This window comes from Antennarius striatus, chromosome 11 (assembly GCF_040054535.1).
Source record: "Antennarius striatus isolate MH-2024 chromosome 11, ASM4005453v1, whole genome shotgun sequence".
NCBI lineage: Eukaryota > Metazoa > Chordata > Actinopteri > Lophiiformes > Antennariidae > Antennarius > Antennarius striatus.
This window is the reverse complement of record NC_090786.1, coordinates 20,494,838-20,516,613: the sequence shown is the minus strand read 5'-3', so window position 1 is coordinate 20,516,613 and position 21,776 is coordinate 20,494,838. Positions and strand designations below refer to the sequence as shown.

Below are 21,776 nucleotides of genomic sequence, written 5' to 3'. Positions count from 1 at the left end.
GCATGTTCAAATTAAACAATGGATTATAGAACGAAAATAATTTAAAAGTTGTAATTGTTAACAATTTATAAAGAACTGTTGTCACCCGTGATAGTGGGACCTTCTGACTTTTCCAAGTCATTTAATTTAATTACCATTTTACACCTGAATTTTAATAAAGACCAGAGCGCTCCACGACGACACCACGAGCAGCGCCCCCCGCTGGCCAGACGGGGTATAACACGTTCAGCGCCGCTGAGCGGACTTCGCCCTCCTCGCGTCTTTCGCGACGAAAAACGGTGCGCTCTGACGTCGTTTGAACAATCGTATGATCAGGGCCTGATATCGGGATCCATTTTCCGTATTTTCTGCAGTATTATCGTTCATCCATGATGAGGAACAGGCGGGTGAAACAGGACCGTCACAAGTCCGAAGTTCAGGAACTACCCGGGCGTCACCCAACGTGAGTTTGCGTGTTAGACTTAACCCGAGGTTATGATCATGGGTTTCATAATCACGAACATCCACTGGTGAATGTAGTTCCTACATAGTTCATTCCTAGTGTAGTCCACTGCGTGTGTATTTCATTGTGTATGGGCTTCAGGTTCTCTTAGAACTTCAAGGGTTCCTAAGCAATATTTTATTCTCTAGTTTATCCAAAATCATGATTATGGAGAACTTCCATTCCATTCCTCCACAAGAAGATTATTGCTGAAAAGGCTGGCTGTTAATAGAGAGCTGTATCAAAGCACATTCATGGAGAAGGGCAGGAAAAAGTTCACCAGCAGCACTTGTGGCTGCAGCCGTGAGAAGGTTGCCAAGGAAAAAAGGTTCCAAGAACTTCACCAGGAGTGGACTGAGGCTCTGCTGAACCACAGACATCACAAACATCTTTCCAAGAAAAACTGGACCTTTTTGACCACTGATTAAAGTAATGTTTGCTGGAAGAAGGGGAAAAGACCCAGAATCCACGGTGTGACGCGTCCACAGTCAGTGATGGTTTGGGTTCACTGGGTTTTATCAAGTCCAAAGTCAACACAGGTTCTTCCAGATTTTAGGACTCTTCCTGCTTCAGTCTGCTGACCAGATTTATGGAGATGCTGATTTCCTTAAAACTGCCTACAGCTCTCTTCAGCTTATCGGACTAGGAACAGCAGGAGTACCTGATAACATTCCTCAGCCTGTGTCCAACTAATACTAAATCAATTCCAAATAAATCTGATTGAAAACTTAACGTGATTTATAATAAACTGCACTCAGAGCAAAAAATGAGGAATGTTATGGGGGCTTCAAGGGGCAGCTATGGTTTAGGAGGTGGAGCACCCAGTTTCTGTTTAATCCTCAACCTACCCCGAGCAAGATACTGGGAAATGCAGACACTTTCCTCACTGGGAGGATTAAATACAGTATACTGCATGTTAGTTATCTTCAGAGCAGCAGGTCATTGGTAGTTTGACCCCCCAACATGACTGAGCTTGAAATCCTTGAGTCTGGAATCGCATATAGTTTTTCAAGAAAAACAAAATTAGCTCAGTTTTTTTTTTAATAGACATAAAATACGTCATTGATTTTTAACTGAATCAGCACGGTTTCAACTAGAGTTCCATTTATTTTCCCGTAATTCACTGAGGGCCAACGCAAATCATTTTACAATAGATCAGTAGCATGTGAACATATCTTTGTCCCTTTGGTGAGAAGACGTGTTATTTTGTCTGTTTGGGTCACCTGACCTGGAGTGAAGAGAGGACGTTAGGGTCACACATGGGGATGTCATGAATTTATGATTGAAAAATTTTAATCTCATTTACAGATTAATAGTTTCCATCGACACATTAGTATTGGCAGCCCTGTTTTGGAGAAGATATTTAAAATGAGGTTAATGTTCGAATGTTAAGCAGTGACATTTATTTTTCTTAGGTCTGCCGTGTGGCTAATAAGAAGCATATTAGGCCTGTCTGTGATGGGTCTTTTGGTAACATTCTCCCTCACTATAGTTTCACCATTAATCCAGCACGTCGCCTACACTCACAGAAGTAAGTGATTTTCCTTTATGCTTCTCGGTAGTCCTGTGAATCCTCACAAAAGGAGCCCACGTCTCTTCTCTCATGATTTGCAGTCAGGTTGCCGTTCTTTGTTGACCTCAGCCAACCTGCTGATTTCTCTCTTAATCACACCATCAACATGTACTTAACTTCAGAGGAAGGAATCTCCCTCGGGGTTTGGTGAGTTCACTGCAGTTTCAACACTTTCTTTTTGCTGTAATCGTAAAAGTAAAGCCTTTTTTTTTAAAAATATGACTCAGCAGTGGATGTGTTGTTTCAAACTGTTGAAGGCACACAGTCCCTGAGCAGCAGTGGAAAGAGGCACAGGGGAAAGACCTGGCTTGGTACCAGAACAGTTTAAGTGATGGCAGTCCTGTTTTTATATATCTTCATGGAAACACAGGTACCAGGTAGGATAAAGATTGCTTCTTTCATGTATTGGTAGCCACACATCTTAAAAACCACCTCCTTTTGGGGGGGTAATGTGAATGCAGAAGACACACATGAACATACGGCAGTATAATAGTAACTTCACAAGAGACTGCAACGTCCCACGGCACCCCTGAATTCAACATTTTACCCTGACCTACACGTTTGTGCGTCTGGCTTCTTGAAAATGTTGCTTTTTGTTTAGTGATTATATCTAAACAAATTAGCAATTAACGAATTCCGCGATAGTGCGACAAAGTATTTATCTTATGGTAATAAAGGCGTTTAGGAAACCCCCCCATCCTGATATTAAAACACCTTCTATCTGTATTACCTTTTCCCACACTCTGATTGACTGTTTAAAGCACTTTTGTATCTCACGGAAGTCCGAGACTCACGGAACGTAGCGCACTTCCTGATGCCGTCAGCCAATAGAATGCACGTACGGTATCACATGACTGCCTTCCAAAAATCCGCGATGAGTAAAAACGGTTGAAATTTGACCTTAACCTAGTTTTCTCAAGGTCAAGGTCATCATCTCATAATGCATTTTGACGAATACGAATAAAACCCGTTAATACTCGTGATCGTACTGAAGGAAAATCAGCCGGACTGCTGTCACGCTCTGTGATTGGCCGGTCACACATACTTCCCGCCCCTCCCTACAGACTGCAGCTAGAGCGGCGTTTCCCTGTCCCACTCTCCGGTACACGCAGCTACTGATCTCTCTGTTCGTGACTTCACTGTTGCTCACGTCCTTCTTATTAGATTTTCTTCAGCTTGTTTTGTGATATAATCACAAAACAAAAAGCCACATTCACCTTTGGTGAAAATTCAAATACTCGATAGTACAATATAGAATTCATTACCACTATGACAGCAGGTCAGGGTAAAATTTTGAATTCAGGGATGTGGCGGGATGTTGCAGTCAGACTGCCTTGTTTTAAAATGGAAAAGGGGGGATGTCACGCTGTGGCATCGTATGAACTGAGAGGGAAACACAGTTTCCCACACAGTTACACACTCTGTGTCCTCAAGTGTTTGCACTGCCTTAAAACATAGTTTATATAACATTATCCTATAGACGTTCCTGTGTTCTGCTGCATTTATGTTATACCGTATTTACACAGGAATTTTTGTAGCGTTTTTTTAATATATATAATTTATTGGAAGACTTTATTGTAAATATTCTGATATTGCAGTATTAAGTTTATGGTTTTGCTTTTTTTTTGATAATGTTGTGGGTCATGTGCTGTTTATGTTTGACTCCCACAGGGCCGCCCCTCATCGGGTAGGAGTAGCAAAGGTGATGGATTACCCACACAAACATATTCATGTCCTCAAGTGATAAAGGTCACAGCAGCTGTTCTAATAACAGTTGTGTGTTTACAGGTACTGAGTGCGCTTGGTTACCATGTGCTTGTGCCCGACTACAGAGGTTAGTGCCAAATGAATAGTTTAGACTTAGTTATGATTAGTCATCCTTTTTGTTCTTTATCTTTGTATTGATTCTAAGTTTTCACACCAATTTAATCTGTATGATCAATGAATGACGAGGTTTTTTTGTTTAGCTGGTTGCAGCCATTTGATTGATGAGAGATTTGATTGATGACAGGATTTGGAGATTCCACCGGGGAGCCAACAGAAGCCGGCCTGACCACAGACGCCCTCTACATTTTCAATTTTGTTAAAGCACGCTGTGGAAACAGTCGGATCATTTTCTGGGGACACTCTCTCGGGACGGGGTCAGTGAGGAAATACAGTACTCCCAATCACCAGTATTTACTCGAGTACAAATTTACACACATGACTATCATAATAAAACTAGAAAAACAAAAAAAAAACAGTTTCTACCATGAGATAGATAAGCATAATTAGTCATAATTATATAATTCGGGGAAAAACATGGAAACAAACTCCATTAAAGTTTGTATGACTGATTCCTGCAGTAAATACAGATTCAAATCAAAATAAGAACATGCTCATAAACTAGAATACAGAGAAGTACCTGCAGTGCAGTGCGCAGAAAACACCACTTAGAAAACACCACACAGATATCTGATTCATACGTACTTCTCAACTTTCTAATTGCATGACTTTATCATAAATAACATGAAGAAAATGATTGGAATGAGCTCAGAGTCACAGAATTCCTGCTGTGTCAGGAATGTTTCAGCTTATATCTGTATATAAAACAGAGATACTCGAGCTGCTGCTCTTCGTGTGTCTCTGCAGGGTCTCCACTAATGTTGCAGTAAAAATACTTGAGCAAGGTAGGTTTTTGCCACCCAAAATGTTGGTATCAATAATTCTAAACCTCAGTCATAATACAACAAAATCATATTTTTCAGGGGGGACTTTGGATGGTGTTATCCTTGAGGGGGCGTTCATTGATCCTCGACAGAAGACTACAGCTCATCTTTTTGCTTGGGTAAGACTTTTTTGCATGACGAGCATCCACTGTTACATTTTTTCATAAACTTTTGACGTTTTATTTTTCTTTTGTTCAAAGTATTACTGGACATTTCCATGCATTGGGTATTTTTTACCAGAGCCATGGGCAGAAAACAATGTAGTCTTTCCCAATGAAGAAAAGTAAGTTTTCAATAAAAACCCAATCATGATGGTTAAATTCAGAAATTACCGAATGTGTTTTTGTCCTTGTGTAGTCTAAAGAAGATGAGGAATCCAATCCTTTTCCTGCATTCAGAAGATGATCACATGACTTCCATCTGGAATGCTCAGAAAGTATGACTGTTCTTAGCGATCGACTCAATGGATTGGACCCAAGAGCAGGACTCAGGGTCATAACATATAGTCAGGTTATTAGAGCTTAAAACCGGAGCAGACAGTTTGTGAGCGCCTTGCAGCTGCAAATTGAATGAATATACAAAAAAATAAGAAAAATTATTGTACTGATGCATTATTACATTAAGTTTTCTATAATTAAAAAAAATGCTCTATTATGAAGTCTAATATGTTATTACAAAATCACAAATACAATAAATGATCCAAGCTTAAATGAATATTCATGCACGTCTGCGTACAAATCAAGTTGTTTTGTTAAAGGATGGAATTAATCTAATAACGGTAATGTAAGACTCATGATGACAAATTGCGACGCTTTAATAACAATTAGCAGCCCACTGATTTGTTGTTTATTCATTTATTGGGCAAATGATTCACGCAATTCTGTTCAGAATAAGAAGAGATGAAAAGAATGAAAGGCTTCGAAGAAATTCTGATTTAGCAGTTTTGTTACCGGAGAACATGTCGTAATAAGACAGTAAAACTGTAAATCAGGACATCCGTTAACTTTGAAAGTTTCAGTTAAGGACTGCTTCTCCTCTGTCAGCTGTTTGAGGCGGCAGTGAGTACCCAGGATGCCGAGCGTGTCCAGCTGGTGTCCTTTGAGGCTTCTCTGGGGTACCTGCACAACGGTTTATATAGAGACGCCCGTCTGCCTGACATCATAAAGTAAGTTAACAGTTTTCTAATAATGTTAAGTCATTGCTGTTAAATGTTAACTGTTCACCGTGGCTACAGCATGTGCATTTCATCATGTCTTCACTGCAGGAGGTTTGTGCTGTCGTTGTAATTTTGGAGAGATGACTGAACCAGGAAGTCTTCGCTAGCATTGATATGTGCTGCACTGTTTTTTTTTTTCTTCTTATCATTCATTTAATTCAAATGGTTTGTCCTTATATGTGCATACATTTTGGATAAACATATGATTTTACTTTGTATTGCTCCAAAGTCTTTGCTACAAAATGCTTCTACATCAGGAATCATTCTAAATTGTTTAATCTGTGAGTTTTTTATTCAAATTTTTCAGCACTAGAAATAATAATTCACAGAACAAATTATTGTTGCAGCTGGCTCCCTCTACTGGGAACTGTGTGATGAGAATAAAATCTATAATACCTGATTATAAATCTGGTAATCCATGTTTTAAAATATTGAGGGATCTGTGACTGCTTATCACAAGTGTGGTTTTAGAAAGAGAAACAGGAATTCTCAATTCTAATGTACTTTCAAAATTGTTTTTGGTGCTTTTCATCTCAAAATAAATTTTTCATTAAATTTGCTTGTCACTCTTAAAGGTCTTTGCAATTTAATTAGAATAAATCATTTCTTTGTCTGTCAGCTAAGAACAGACCTCTGTGGCTTCTGCTTTGTGAAATAAGAAGCAGAGATTAATTTATTGTTTTCATGTCATCTATTATTTTATTTCCCCACATGCTCAAAAAGTTTTAATCATCCACAAATTGCTGCTGGCGTTATGATTCACCCTGTAGTTTTTGTAAAAAGTTTTTAGCTGTCGTGGCCCATAATACCCTTATCCATATGGGTGTTCTGGGAAAAAATAAGTTGTCACAGTATTCTTGACAATGTTGTTCCTCAAGTTGTCATGAATTGAGCAAAGGGTAATAATTACACAAGGGAGTTTTTAAAAGGTATTGCAGAAGAGCAGAGCAAAATGAAAACATACAAAAATGAAAGAAATCCAAACCATCTCTTGCTTTCCTCAGCAGTTTGATCCGAGCCTATCAGTATATACAGTATATATATATATATATAAATATATACACACACACACAGTATATATACAGTATATATATATACTGTGTATATATACTGTATATACTGTATATACACACACACACACACACACATATATATATATATATATATATATATATATATATATATATATATATATACTGTACATACATACTTTATTAATCCTGGATGAGATTACTGCTCAGATATACGTAATGAATAAATACTGGATAATAGGAGAAAAAAGAAACACTGACAAACACAGGACAGGACATACCCCAAGACATACACTACACTAACAGGACATATACGACACTAAAGTACAAAGAGTATAAAATAGAATAAATGTGCTAGACAGCAGGAGGCCCACCTGGTGGGTAAGGTACATCCTTCTTACATAGTGAGACACGTCAGCGATCCCTACAGGGATCATTTCTTAATGAAAGACAATGGGCTTCATGTAACGCCTGCAGCTGGTCATCTCTCCATCGGTACAAAACCCTGTGCATCAGGTGCTACTGTAGTACTGTTTCACTGCTTGAAGTAAAATGGATAAACTCCTATTTTAAATCCTCTTCTTCTCAATGAGACTTTATTACCATTAGTGGACTGAGCTACCCCCCCCCCCCCCCCCCCAGGAGCTCAGTCCACCACGCCTTGGACTGGGAACCGGAAGTCATTGGTTCAAAACCCACGTCAAGCTATGTGTGTGTGTAATGGGCCTGTACCCATTATACAGTATATTTGCATGCAAATAATAACCAGTGTGATAGAGTGGACTAATAATTTCCCTATAGGGAAATTAATTTAAAAGTTAATTTAAAAAAAACCAACAGCATCAAATATTTCAGGCACATATTGCCTACTCATAGTGTTCCATCTACTGGGAAATGCAGTTATTTTGCACATGAACAGTAACATGAGTCATTTTAATTACATTTGTTGACACAACTATATTGCTCTAATCCTACACTGGCTAGCTGTTAGGTATTTTACTTGCTACTTTTAAAGGCCTACTTGGCCTCACTCCTCACAATATGCTGTCTTAGCTGCCTCCTACAGTCAGACGCAACCATCTGACTGTTCCTACAGCCATCAGAGCCCCCCAGCTGTGGAGCCTTCAGCATGACAAACTGAGGTTAGCAAAGTCAGTACTAATTCTTGAGAATGTTTCTGATGATTTTATTAATCTAATTTTTAATCATCCACAATTTACTGCTGGCATTACGATGAAGGCCTCCTCCTTTTCACAGCAGCTGACATGCACGTTTCATCCACCAATATGATCTGCATGCAGGTCTAAAATCCAGTAACTGGGCTGGACATGAAAGATAATTTAATAACCAAGCAAAATTTATTTTGTGCACATTAAAGTTAAGTAATTTATTAACTAAAATGTGTGGTTAAATAGTATCCGAAGCTCTAGAAAAATCCAAATCCAAGCAAGCCATTGTTTGCAAGTGGTAGTAAATGTGGTGCAGCATGCAAAGAACGGTGATGCATCACCTTTGCCCACATCCTTCCTGCAAGCAAAATACAAAAGATCTCGAAAGACCTCTTGAAAGACCAAAACTTGTTGATTCGACCCTTTCCATTGGGAAGCATTTAAGTGGGAAGCAGGGCTATGGATCTAAGAAAAGTAAAAGATAAAGAAAGCAGCTTATCACCATGGAGTCTGAGAATGGGAACAGTACATGACATTATCCACAGTTGTGGAATTTTGATGAAGATAAAGGTGTAGGCAGGAAATGGAGATATGAACAAATTCTTATCTAACCTAATTATTTGATGGTTTGCCTCATTTACATTTATCCCAGAATTAACGAGACCAGATTTACTGCTACAGTAACCAGTAATAGAGTTCAGACTTTTACAAAAGACCATTTGTGTGATCTGTGTCATGTCCCTCCTTTCCTTATATTTATATTCAAGCTGTTTTATTATTGCTCTCAGCTATTTTGAGCCCTTTTAAGACGCATAAAAATAAGATGGCGTTCCACAAACTTTATTCTCGTTAAGTAGGAACCTGTCTCCTGTAAGCCAGGATCCTGCTTCCTGCACTCGCTCTTTCAAAGGTGACGTGCCAGTCGGATGACGTGGCTGAAGGGTGCGATGCACGGACTGTGTTCCTTTATTCACCACTTCGTCCATCGCTTTCTGCAGTGAATGGATGATGTGAACCTCGTGACGGGAATCAGCCAATCCAATAAGATTACGTTGGGCGTACGCCATATGCGTAAGACGGCGTCCGAAAAAACTGCCTCTGTCATACAACCAGGAAGAAGGTGGGATAGCCTTGTAAAGCTAATCTGTCTGTATACTTTCTCCGAAAATAATGGGACCTTCTCGGGGAAACGTGACAGCGGCTGCATTTCTTGCTATATTCGGCTCTTTATTACTTGTAAACGCAGATGAACATGAACACACGGTAAGGCGCCGTTTTTAGAGACCGAATACAAAGGAGAAACCTTGAAAATAGTAATGGACGTTTGTGCTCTGTGGAACTTGCTAACTAGCTGCCATGGCTAACCGGACACAAGAAAACAGCGTTACACTGTCGATAGAGCGCTGGGGTTGGATGTGTACTACTGATCAGTCCTGGATGAGCTATTAAACGTGCTCGTATTCAATCACACAGATACAGAAACCAGTTATTGCTTCACGGCCTTAGTGCTGATGCTAATGTTTGCCTGCTAGCTTGTTAGCCATCTTCCACAGTGTCTTCATCGGCTTTCCTTGAGCATCAGCGGAAACTGCGCCCAAGTTAACTTGGTTAGTGCTAGTTAGTTGTTGAACCAAATGAAAACTATATAAAACTATAACTCTTGTATATTCTAAATACTATAATCAATTAAGCACTATTTCTGCAAAAGTGACATCGTGAAGTGCAGCGGGTGGTTTGCTGTTCGGAGCGTAACCGATGTAGAATTATGCCGAAATTCCAGTTTGACTCCAAGGCCTTTCGGCACACAGTCTGAAGCCTTTATTAATGACTGGTAGTAATTGTGTTGTCTTTGTCACATATTATCTTTTGTCTATGGCTGGAGTTGGTGGAAGTAGCGCTGAAGTTGATTTCACTGCTAGCAAACAACTTTTTCTACTTTTCAAGTTGGTGAATGTGAATATAATGGCGCTCTTTCATCAGTTTAAATGACTGTGACAAAGATGTTATATTAACCATCCATTGCTGTTATGTTTGCTATTACAGAGTTCTACACAAATCAGTCTTTTTCTTGTGAATTAACACATAGGTATTAAAAGCCTGTAGGACTAGAGGGACAGGTGTAGCATTCATGGATTGCTTGTTTTTTCTCTGCAGTATACAGATAAGGAGGAGGTTGTTTTATGGATGAACACAGTGGGGCCTTACCACAACCGACAGGAGACATACAAGTATTTTTCTTTGCCCTTCTGTGCGGGCTCCAAGAAGACCATCAGTCATTACCATGAAACTCTAGGAGAGGCTCTGCAGGGAGTGGAGCTTGAATTCAGTGGCCTGGACATCAAGTTCAAAGGTATTCTGTTGTCTCCTATTGAACCTGAAGTGATGACAACAATGAGAATAAACCCAATCTCTTGAGTCACGCATAATGTTTGTTTTACCGAAACAATGTCTTTGTATTTGTCGCTCTAGATGAAGTCATGCAGACGACGTACTGTGAAATTGATCTGGACAAAGCCAAACGGGATGCCTTTGTCTACGCCATAAAGAATCACTACTGGTACCAAATGTATATAGATGACCTGCCCATCTGGGGTAAGCGAGATTCTGCTTATTGGTTAAATAGATTTCTGAGAACTTATCAGATATGAAACAATCAAAATCAGATGAATCAGATTCCTTACTGTCATTATATGCAAGTACAATGAAATTTTAAGTTGCTTTTCTCCAGTGAAGATAAAAGAATAGAAACTGATGCAAAAAAAAACAAAACAATTGAAAAAATAAATTGCTAGATAAGACATAATTGCAAGCATTACTGTAAAATCTATCAATTAAACATTTAAAGACATGGAATGAGGTAGCAGTGTCTATGTGTGGAGGTTTATGGAAGTTATAGTCTTTGAGTGTGTGTCTATGTGTGGAATGTCTTTGCTTTGAGCTGTCCTATCATGTGTATTTGTTCCTCATATTTTGCTTACTCTAGATCAATTCTGGCAGCCTGTTAAGGTGAGGCTGTTGTTTTGCACCTTAACAGTGAAGGTATTAAAAGCACAATGTTTTGTTCAGCTTCTAAGATGATAATGGAGGTAGTACCGGTGCCAAATCATGAGTGTCCAATCCTAAGGGAGAAAGACAGGGCTCGACTGTGTGTGTGATCAGTGCAGTAAGAATGTGGCCCAAAACTGGGTTAATTGTGAAACACCGTTTAGTAACGTCTCAGATTAGAAGATTATATCAACACTTATCTAACATGTATTGGCTTTTTTCTTTTTTTAAATTTTGGCCAGGTTTGTCCATTCTTTACCAAACACTGCTCGGCGCATATGTTGGACGTCACACTAGCTGCCGACGCTGCTGTGTGAGAAGCTCTTTGATAACAGAAACTCTGTTCTCTACTTGAAGTCACACATGGAATGACGATGTTCAGTCGTTGTCTTTGTCTCATTGTTTTTTCTGTTGTAAAAAGACAGAAGGACTGGAAGACAAGTGTTTTTTATCATGATGGTGCAGTGCGTTCTGTTTTTAAAAAAATGCCGTCTGTCTTCCACTGATTCCATTATGACCCACTGAGCTTATTTAACATTCATTTTAGTCTTTTACAATAATTTGTAGTGACGCTGTCATGTAGTGCGTGTGTGTTTTCCTGGATCTTTAAGTCCAGCCAGATGTTAGTCATATGTTGGGGTGTTGGTCCACTCTTGGTGGAGGTACTATTCATTCTATATGAGCAGAATGGAACAGTTTGGCACGTTGTGGTTAGACTTTTCTGAAAGGTGCAGTGTTTTGGATGCTTTGATGCTATTTCTAGTTTCAATCAGTTGAAAAGGTGAGTTAACTTTTTGAAAGTAATGCATATTGTTTGGTTTTGTTTTTTTGATATTACACTAGCTTGACATCCAAAATTCTATCTTGAATTTAGTGAGTGATTACTCTCCTAAATCTTCCAGCACTTATTAAAGAAAGGCAATATGCCTTCTTTTTTTGTTCTGTGTTAAAAGCCATCATGACAAGTCTGCCATTCTAATAACATTAACAGGAATTGTGATGGGTCACAAACCTGGTGGTAGTTTGCACAGCGGCACTCCTGCAGCGCTGTGATAGCTGATGTTATATTTAATGGGTGAGGCACTCAAATTTACTCAGCTGTGATGCTTGTCTGTCATATATTCATGGATTAATGACAATAAATACAGACTTTGACCCCATAAATATCGAATAGGATGTGTGGTTGGAATATTAATTCACAAAGTGTGTGTCAGTGTAACACCAGAGCAGAAGATAATTTGTTTGTGAATACACACACAAAAAGATAAAGACAAACACATTTAAAAAGTGTTTCATGCCCATTTTTATGGCGCTCGTCTTGAAAAAAAATCATCCGGTTTAACTCAAAGGAATTCTGCACAATATGTACGTGTGTGTGCTTCTATTTATGTACACTATGTACTTGTAGCTACATAAATTCATGTATGAATGATGGCCTGTCAGGCACATCTGATAGATATTAATTAGTTCTGTAAATTGAAATGAATTTGCTCAGTCAAAAAAAATATCGATCAAGACCAGCAACTCTGGAGAGAACGTGATGGAGGAATGTAATCAGTTAGTTAGTTGGTTAGTTAGTTTTTGACTGTAGGACTACTGTTGTGGATTGTCTCGTGGAGTGGTTCCAGAATACAGATGATGCTCTGACAAAAAAGCCATGTAGGAAGTGGCTTTTGGTATTTCCTCTTTTTATTGATTAAAGCTATAAAACCAAAGACCCATCATGCACTCCTGTTTATTTAGTCACTTCTTTAAGGTCCAAACTCAAAATTCAATGCATGTCATTTTCTTTTTAAGGCATTGTTGGCGAGGCCGATGAAAACGGAGAAGACCATTACCTGTGGACATATAAAAAGCTGGAGATCGGCTTTAATGGCAACAGGATTGTTGATGTAAATCTGACCAGTGAAGGAAAAGTCCGACTCGTACCGAACACAAGAATTGCAATGTCTTACTCTGTGAGTGTTGAATAACCCTTTTGTTTTTATTTTCACTCTTTTCTATATGGTTTGCTTAAGCAGATTATTTGCAGTATGTGTTAGAATGTAAATGTCTTCTTACAGGTGAAGTGGAAGAAATCAGATGTGAAATTTGAAGTCAGATTTGACAAGTATTTGGATCCATCCTTTTTCCAGCACAGGGTAAGTTGAATATTATAGGTTTAGATTTTATTAGAGATCATCAAACGACCCACGGCTGCCACTGGCTTCATGTAGCGGTGTTTGTGTGTTGAATCTCACTGGGGAATATGTGAACTCTATGTCATGGTGTAAGAACTGTTGATGGGTTTTAACCCTATTGAGTCTGGGGGCAGTGTTTTATAAACACATCTTTTTAAAGTTGGTTTGTTGCTTTTGTGTAGAATAAGATTAGAGTTTATGCTGGAAATTTTAATTGTAGCTGCTCATTTATGTGAAAACACACCTATAGAGAATGAATGAATTGGTGTTTTAGTGTCTAAAATTGACTTACCGTAAAAAGTCCGGTTCAAATGTGTTATTATTTGTAATATCAGGAATAAATAGATTTTGTTTGTTTTTATGCCTGTTAATATTAGCATCTGAGTTTTTATCCTTTCCTGTATTCAAATACAAACACGGAATAGTCGATCCTCATCTGCTCTTAAATATTTGGGCAGAATTGAATGCATTTTCACACATGCTCTGTAAGGGCCTGAAAATGCTGCGATTAAATTATTTTTCACCCATGGGTACATTTCAGCTCGGACTCCCACTTTCACTTATGCTGCAGTAGGTGGTGTTGTCTATCTTCATCAACACTCGGCTCAAAAATGTATGACATTTAACAGTATGATAACTTCTCAGAAAATACCATGGTATACGGTTTCACTATTGGTCCTTATCTTTGTTGGTATTGATATTACAGTGAGTGTTTTGAACTGAACAGAAGGTGTTTTTGTTTGAATAAATTCTTTATTTTGCTGAATATTTTATGAGTGAAAACACGAGTTAAAAGTCTCCCTTTTGAAAACAAAACAATCTATCTTGTCTTTACTATACTACACTACCATTGTGTCCTTGGTAATAAGATATGCTACAGCATGATTCAGTTACTTTGTTTGACTGGATGTGGGATCTAAATTCCCCTCACAAATACTGATTGATGGTTGGTTGAGCTGGACTAGGTGTTGGGTAACCAGAACAATCTTCTTTACCACTTGCAGACTTATAATTTTAAATGTCTAGCAAACTGATTGGTATTCCAAGAACTGCGTTTAGTGGAAAGTGTGAGATTGTTAATCTGAGGTAAGTGTTTTAAAGTGTGAGATGGTCACCCCGGGAACTTCCTCTGGATGTGAACTGCTCGCTGACAGGTTGTCTGCAACAACTTTTGTCCGGACTCCTCTGTCCTTCTCAGCCTGAAGCGTGGTAGATCCGGTGTGTTCTGTCCTTTCGGTCAGATCGATATGGAAATAATTCAGACAGCGTCATGTCAGAAGAGGACTGGGGGCCAGAGTAGATGTGCTTTAATTCCCTGGTAATACACAAGTTGTTAACTAAGATCCATGATTATTTTAAGTGTTTTTTCTTGATCTGCCCATCCCTGCTGGTGTGGTGCATCTGAAATAACGGGTGCTACTCCTTCTTTTAGATACACTGGTTCTCCATCTTCAACTCCTTCATGATGGTGATTTTCTTGGTGGGTCTGGTGTCCATGATTCTGATGAGAACTCTACGGAAGGATTACGCCAGATACAGCAAAGAGGAGGAAATGGACGACATGGTATGTTTTTGTTGAATCAGCACTTTAATCTGAATGCAATTGCAACATAATGTAAGACGACATGCAGGTTTTTTGGGCCTTGTGGCTGGTAGGTTTGATTCTTTGATGAAACAGACGATGTGTGTAAGTCTTTGTGTTCCCACTCTGCCTGACTGCTAATCTGTCACCTTGACTTGAAATTTCATGTTGTTTTGCTTCTTGTCGCTGTGTGTCATCAGGACAGAGACCTGGGTGATGAATACGGGTGGAAGCAGGTCCACGGTGACGTGTTCAGGCCATCCAGCCATCCGCTCATATTCTCCTCGCTCATTGGCTCCGGCTGCCAGATCTTCTCAGTCTCCCTCATCGTCATCATTGTCGCGATGGTGGAGGATCTGTACACAGAGTGAGTCACTGACTGTCTTTGTGTCACACATTAGTGGAACTGTGTTGTGTCAGATCTAAGTTTGCAGTGATATGAGATCCTCAGGGTACAATCAAGCCACACTTTATGTATATATAGTGTTTCACTACTGGCAGTAGCAACAGATACCCATTAATGAAGGATAATACACTTGTTTTTGGTTTTTCTCATTGTTTGACGGTTCTTTATTTAAAATTCACTAATTTCTTTGTTGGGGATTCATGTTTTGAATTTGATATTTAATCGAACAGACTGATGACGTTTCCTCATTTTGAAACCACATGTTTTAACTTGTCGTATATTCTTTTGGAGGGATGTCTGCCCCGGCTTCACTCTAAGTCTACCATTTCCTCAGTTGCATGTTTGTCATTGCTGACTGATCGCGAGTAAGAGGAGTAGCACAGATCTATTTATTTATTGATGTGGTAATAAGTTAACATTGATGGTTCATGACCATCAATACAAGTTGTGTTTTGAGCTGTTTAAAGTTAGATATAATAAACAGCTCAAACTGTTGAGATACAAGTCGAGGTGAATCTTTTCCTGAAGGCATTTTGCTTTCAATAAACAGCTGAAGAAGACAGGAAATGAGGGATAAAGTGGGGGTTGAGACGTGGCAAAAGGCAGCGATCCAGAATTGAACCCACAGCCACTGTGTGAGGAAAGCAGCGTCTCCACATGGGGTGTATCCAAAACACTAATGGATCTTAAAGCAGAGTCTTAATTTCTCCTGATTTAATATTTTTCCCAAGAGTTATGCTCAAATCATTTATCAAAAACAAAAACAATTATCATTCATTGAAAAAACTATTCATTATTATTTTGACTACTCTATAATTTTTTGGCAGTAATTGCCATGAATAGCGTCGACTGATTTACTTTATTGCTTGTGCCAGTTTTATTGTGGGATGCATTGTGTTTTTATTTGTACATGGTTGCTTAGAGCCAAACTAGGTAGTGTGAAAACAGTGATTCATTTCTTACTCCAGTCAGCTCATTAACAATAATTAAGTAAAATTATAGACACATTTTTAATATAATCCTTTTTGTTTGTGCACCTCAACTTTTGTTAAAGTTTGGTACCGAGTGGATAAATTGATGTTCGCCAACAAGCTCCTTGTTTTTCAGCTGACATCGACTGCACAGGAGTGTGTGTCAGCGGAGAACACTGTGTGTGTTTGAGTTGGCCTCAGACTAGTCTCAGGACTATCAGGGGTACCAACTGAACTGTGTTAGGGTAACTTGATTGACATTTGAAGTGACATGTGAAGTGTTACTTCACACTCTTAGTGGTTCACATGTTAGCACTAAGTGCTGTGGTGTTGGCCGCAGCAACATGCCAGACAGGTGACGCCTGTGTGTCGTGTTCTGACGTCTGACTGGACATTACAGACTCCTATCTCTGCCATCTGCTGATTATCTTTATGTTGAATTTAATCAGCTTTTGTTTTTGACAGGATTTATGTATATAATCAGTGACTTCATCATAAAGTCAAAATTGTCAAAGGAGATCAGTCATGGGACTGGAGAGAAGTAGCCATGTTGGACAGGTGGTCTTCCTGGAGAGAAACGTTTGTTTCCAGGGTATTGTGCTTTACTTTAATGATCAGACTCACTGAAAGCCCAACAGGTCTTCTGTTACAGCAGAGACTAAATGTGGTTTAATGTTCTTCAAACACTGTGATGAGTCGACCTGACCAGCAGGAGCTTCTCCCGCCGTGGTTGTGGCAGCATTGATGATCTTTTGTTGACTTTCCTCCAACACTTTTCCACAACTGGAGAGCAGTCAGTCATGATTTCTGGGATTTTTTTTCATCCCGTCCTTGAACTTGGTGGTATTCAATGAAACTCTCCAGCCAGCTGTTGGAAGTTGGTCATTTTTTGTGTTTGGATAACATCCGGTAAAATTCATGAACTGTAGCTTAATTTGGCATAAAATGCACGCATAACATCAGATATATGAAATGTATCTCCAGGTATACGTAAAGAAAGACGGAGTAGATGTGGGTGAAAAGTTTGAAAAGAAGAAAAACCTAAAGCATTGAGGCTTCAGAGGACCCACTCCCCTCCACTCAACTCCAATCATGTCGTTTTTCTCTGCAGGAGGGGGTCAATGCTGAGCACAGCTATCTTTGTGTACGCTGCCACCTCCCCTGTCAATGGCTATTTTGGTGGAAGCTTGTATGCAAAACAAGGAGGTAAAAAAAATGTCCTCGCATCACATTTTTTGTCATTTACAAACTCATACTTCCTCTTTAAAGACAATGTAGACTGTTTTACATTTTGGTTTGTCTAAATGATTCAGGAAGAAGATGGATTAAGCAGATGTTTATCGGGGCGTTTATGATTCCAGCCATGGTGTGTGGGACGGCCTTTTTCATCAACTTCATCGCTATCTATTACCACGCCTCCAGAGCCATCCCATTTGGCACCATGGTTAGTTTGACAAACACACATGAGTGTCTTCAACTGATGAAACTGGATCCAAGTAATATACCAAACAGAAATAACCATGACTGTGTGTTTTCTGCAGGTTGCCGTCTGCTGCATCTGCTTCTTTGTCATCCTGCCGTTGAACCTGGTGGGAACCATTCTGGGACGGAATCTGTCCGGCCAGCCCAACTTTCCCTGCAGAGTGAATGCTGTACCGCGACCGATCCCTGAGAAGAAATGGTAGGTGTAGCTGGATACATGTGTAGGGTGTCTGCATAAGCAGGAGATACTTTAAACACACTGAACATCATCTCTAGGACCAAGTGTGAGAGAAAAAGTTTCATTTTTAGACATGAGTATCATTTTCACATTAAAATGTTGATATGGGTTCTGTTCAAGATGTTTTACTGACTGCAAAACGTACAAAAATTGTAAAGTAGTGACTTAATATTTACTACTCACTTCCATCTACTTTCAGACTTCTCAGGAATTTCCCATTTCTAACTACGTTTTCTTTCTTGTGACGCAGTAAGTCGGGGGTGTCAAACTCTTTTCTCCGAGGGCCACATCAGCATAATGGCTGTCCTCAAAGGGCCAGAAGTAACTGCAGTATTTTCCGCACTATAAGGCGCACTGGACTATAAGGCGCACCCTCAATAATTTGTTTGTTTTATAATTTATTTCATATATAAGGCACACCGGATTATAAGGCGCACACAATAAAAAATAAATACAATTTATTTGATGAAGTGCAGCGGCTGTAGTTGCGCAATCCATCCACTAGATAGAGCCGCACTCAGATAGTCATGATTGCATTCATGACTTCCTGACTACCTCTGAATGGCTCCTATTGTTATGTCAATAATCCATTCTGAGCCTCATCAAGGAAACCTGATCACTTGATCACTTTGCCATCTTAGAAAGAAGTCAACACGCATATTAAAAAACCTGACATTATATTCATTGTGAGTGCAGTCAGTGCCAACAGAGCGGATTATTTCCTGATCAGAAGTTTGAAGCAGATATTTAAGCTCTGACATTCGTCTTCGTTTATTAATTAAATATTGTTTCGATCGATCGGTAGTCCAGTTGGAAGTGAGGTGCAGCTATTTGCTGCTGTGTGTCCTAAACAATTCTTAACTAGTTTTAATGTCAGGCTTATAATTTACTGTCAAACGTGAAGCTGTTTTACTCCTAGAACTGACTTTAACGTCGGTGTCTCACCGCACGTCGCTGCAGACAGAAAACACAAGCCTGAATGCGCCCCTCCGCCCCCCCAGAGCTATCAACTACATTTGTAAATCAATTGCAGTACAGTAGACACCTTTGTCTAGCAGTGACTCTGCTCTTGAAATTTCAGAAAAGGCTGGAAGTTCATCTTTGAGGGTCTTTAATTCACCTTTATGCCAGTTTCTCCGTGTGTTTCCACAGACTAACAGAATGGACCGTGACTAGATTCCAGATGACAGCACAATCGCATTTTTAAGACCAAATTCATTTTAAAGTGGGTTAATTCCGACACCAAATAGTTAGGAAATCCTGAGATCAGTCAGTCAGTCAAACTTTATTAATAGAATTGTTGAAAGTTCCTCATGTTTCTCTACGTAATCACCGGTGCTCCTACAGTCTGCTCTACCGTCTGAGAGCAGCTCAGTCAGAGCCGGGACTTCGGTGACGCCCCTTGACTACCGTTGTTAGGGGGCGTGGGCCCGAGTGCCTTGTGAGGGGGCGCCTCTGGTGGCGGAGTGCGGCATGACTGGCGGCCAGACTGCCGGCTTTTTTACAGCGATCGTTTTTAACCAATATTAATATGAATATTAATCCATATATAAGACGCACCGGATTATAAGGCGCACCACGAGTTTATGAGAAAATTATAGGCTTTTAGGTATGACTTATAGTGCGGAAAATACGGTAATAAATGTAACTCAATGTAACGTCAAATAAATGTAACTACTTCTTAATGTTAAATAACTGAATATTTTACTTATTCAAGTTACAAACATTACACTTGCTCAGAAAAAATGTTTGCTTATTGCCCTGTTCTAATTACCAGGTTACTAAACCCACAGAACTTCATCAATCAAGGATCAAACTATCAATGAATAAAGAAAAATAACATCAAACGCAAGTTAGAACATTAAATTCAAAATGTTTTTATCAAATTTAAATAGGCTGAATTATTATTATTGTGGAAAAATGTAGTTTTTGGCCTTTTATGCTCTTGCGGGCCACATTTGGCCCCCGGGCCTTGTGTTTGACACACCTGCAGTAAGTCGTGACTCGTTGCTCTGGATGTAAAGAAGTAACAGTTGTGTTGTCGCTCGTCGTTCCGTCTCAGGTTCATGGAGCCTGCCGTCATCGTCTGCCTCGGGGGGATCCTTCCATTCGGGTCCATTTTCATTGAAATGTAAGTGTTCGATGGAGGGTGTGTGTGTGTGTGTGTCAGGTGGTTTTTGTAGAAGCTGACATGTTTCTTCTCCTCACTTCAGGTATTTCATCTTCACATCCTTTTGGGCCTACAAAATTTATTACGTGTACGGCTTCATGATGCTGGTCCTGGTCATCTTGTGCATCGTGACCGTGTGCGTCACCATCGTGTGCACGTACTTCCTGTTGAACGCTGAAGACTACAGATGGTGAGTGAAGTCGGTGAGAACCTCTCAGCCATTCAGCGCACTGCTTCAGTCCCTGATGAGTGACTTGATCTGTTCCAGGCAATGGACAAGCTTCCTCTCTGCTGCATCCACTGCCGTTTATGTTTACATGTACTCGTTTTACTACTACTTCTTCAAAACAAAGTAAGACATTCTGAGATAAACATTCCAAAATATCATCTTTTAAACACTATTAAACAAAATGTCAAATGCACTTGTGTGATTGATCTGGTTGTGTTTCAGGATGTACGGCCTCTTCCAGACGTCCTTCTACTTTGGCTACATGGCTGTCTTCAGCACTGCCCTTGGAATCATGTGTGGTGAGTCCCTCTGGCGGAAAACTAAAGAAAACCTTTGACTTTTTGGCAAATAATACTCAGCAACTCCAGATTTTCAGTTCAATAGATGTGGATTATGAGTGTGAGGCCTTGTGTGTTAACATGTGTTTGTTTTAGGTGCTGTTGGATACATGGGAACAAGTGCCTTTGTGAGGAAGATCTACACAAACGTTAAAATTGACTAAGGCGTGACACAAGCGACACAAGGATATTAAAGGATTTGCCTACGTTTATCCTGAAAGACGACGGGCACAAGTCATTCTTTCTTACTTTTCTTCATGCAAAAGAGATTGGGAAAAGAAATCTCACTTAGTACAATGTCATGTTTTCATTATATCTGAATCAATTTCACAGCTGCAGCTCAAAGTGGGGAAAAAAAAGGCAAATCTGTGAAAGAGATCTCAAACACAAGGTTCTGTTTTTATCAGTAGCTTTCAAATAAATGTTGGGGCGAGTGTTTAAAGCTGACGTGGTTTCCAACCCAGTCCCAGTTGAGACCAGAGAACATAAATGTTTATTGAAGGAACGGTGTAGCTCTCTTCAGTGAAGAGGCCTAAGTGTATCGAGAGCCTTTTGTTCTATTGTGTCAGGTTATTGGAGGGTTGGGGTTGTACATGTGTTCTGACTTGATTTCTATTTTGTATTGTTAAAGTCACCTTCAACGTCATCAATCAGTATGGTAGTGTTTTCTGATTCACGTTCACTGCTGAAAAATTCTACTAAAAAAAATTGTTACTTCAGAATCATTCCCCCTTTCCCCCCGTTATGAAGATTCTGAATTTCCTGTTCCAAGTAGCGATCCATCCAATTGCAAGATTTTAGTCCTGCTGTAGTTTACTGTATTGACCAGAACAGAGGGACTGACTTACAGCTGAGGTACAGTAAGAACCAGTTTTAAAAAAAAGAAGTTGAAATGATTTCATTTCCCTGTTTTGTTGGGGTTTTTCTTAATGTCTGGGTTTAAATGAAGTCTTCTTG

At 39.5% G+C, this 21,776-nt stretch overlaps 2 protein-coding genes across 4 annotated transcripts; both read left to right on the top strand.

Moving 5' to 3' along the window:
- Positions 1–201: 201 nt before the first annotated feature.
- si:ch211-117n7.7 (Monoacylglycerol lipase ABHD12-like) lies at positions 202–6,537 on the top strand. 2 transcript variants are annotated; one of them, XM_068326965.1, is made up of 13 exons: positions 202–442; positions 1,897–2,012; positions 2,096–2,201; positions 2,312–2,431; positions 3,726–3,756; positions 3,843–3,888; positions 4,066–4,195; positions 4,686–4,723; positions 4,802–4,881; positions 4,963–5,045; positions 5,120–5,198; positions 5,806–5,927; positions 6,027–6,537. In XM_068326965.1, exons 1-13 carry the CDS (start codon positions 369–371, stop codon positions 6,046–6,048), a joined length of 1,047 nt encoding a protein of 348 aa, XP_068183066.1. In that variant the 5' UTR covers positions 202–368; the 3' UTR covers positions 6,049–6,537. The 2 variants fall into 2 exon arrangements, with proteins under 2 accessions (XP_068183066.1, XP_068183067.1); XM_068326966.1 differs by lacking the exon at positions 1,897–2,012.
- A 2,737-nt stretch (positions 6,538–9,274) lies between these two features.
- tm9sf3 (transmembrane 9 superfamily member 3) lies at positions 9,275–21,676 on the top strand. Of its 2 annotated transcripts, none has more exons than XM_068328156.1 (15): positions 9,275–9,441; positions 10,333–10,528; positions 10,648–10,770; positions 13,021–13,181; positions 13,287–13,364; positions 14,836–14,967; positions 15,186–15,352; positions 17,474–17,568; positions 17,676–17,806; positions 17,904–18,043; positions 20,145–20,213; positions 20,296–20,442; positions 20,521–20,604; positions 20,704–20,780; positions 20,916–21,676. In XM_068328156.1, exons 1-15 carry the CDS (start codon positions 9,349–9,351, stop codon positions 20,981–20,983), a joined length of 1,761 nt encoding a protein of 586 aa, XP_068184257.1. In that variant the 5' UTR covers positions 9,275–9,348; the 3' UTR covers positions 20,984–21,676. The 2 variants fall into 2 exon arrangements, with proteins under 2 accessions (XP_068184257.1, XP_068184258.1); XM_068328157.1 differs by lacking the exon at positions 9,275–9,441 and adding an exon at positions 9,486–9,785.
- The last annotated feature ends 100 nt before the right edge of the window (positions 21,677–21,776 follow it).

Excerpts from the sequence above, each read along its gene's own strand:
- si:ch211-117n7.7 (XM_068326965.1), top strand. The coding sequence starts at position 369 with ATGATGAGGAACAGGCGGGTGAAACAGGACCGTCACAAGTCCGAAGTT. Across the intron at positions 2,202-2,311 it reads GGAATCTCCCTCGGGGTTTG|GCACACAGTCCCTGAGCAGC; the intron begins GTGAGTTCACTG and ends AAACTGTTGAAG. Across the intron at positions 4,196-4,685 it reads GGACACTCTCTCGGGACGGG|GGTCTCCACTAATGTTGCAG; the intron begins GTCAGTGAGGAA and ends GTGTCTCTGCAG.
- tm9sf3 (XM_068328156.1), top strand. The coding sequence starts at position 9,349 with ATGGGACCTTCTCGGGGAAACGTGACAGCGGCTGCATTTCTTGCTATA. Across the intron at positions 17,569-17,675 it reads CTTGTATGCAAAACAAGGAG|GAAGAAGATGGATTAAGCAG; the intron begins GTAAAAAAAATG and ends TAAATGATTCAG. Across the intron at positions 20,605-20,703 it reads TACTACTTCTTCAAAACAAA|GATGTACGGCCTCTTCCAGA; the intron begins GTAAGACATTCT and ends GTTGTGTTTCAG.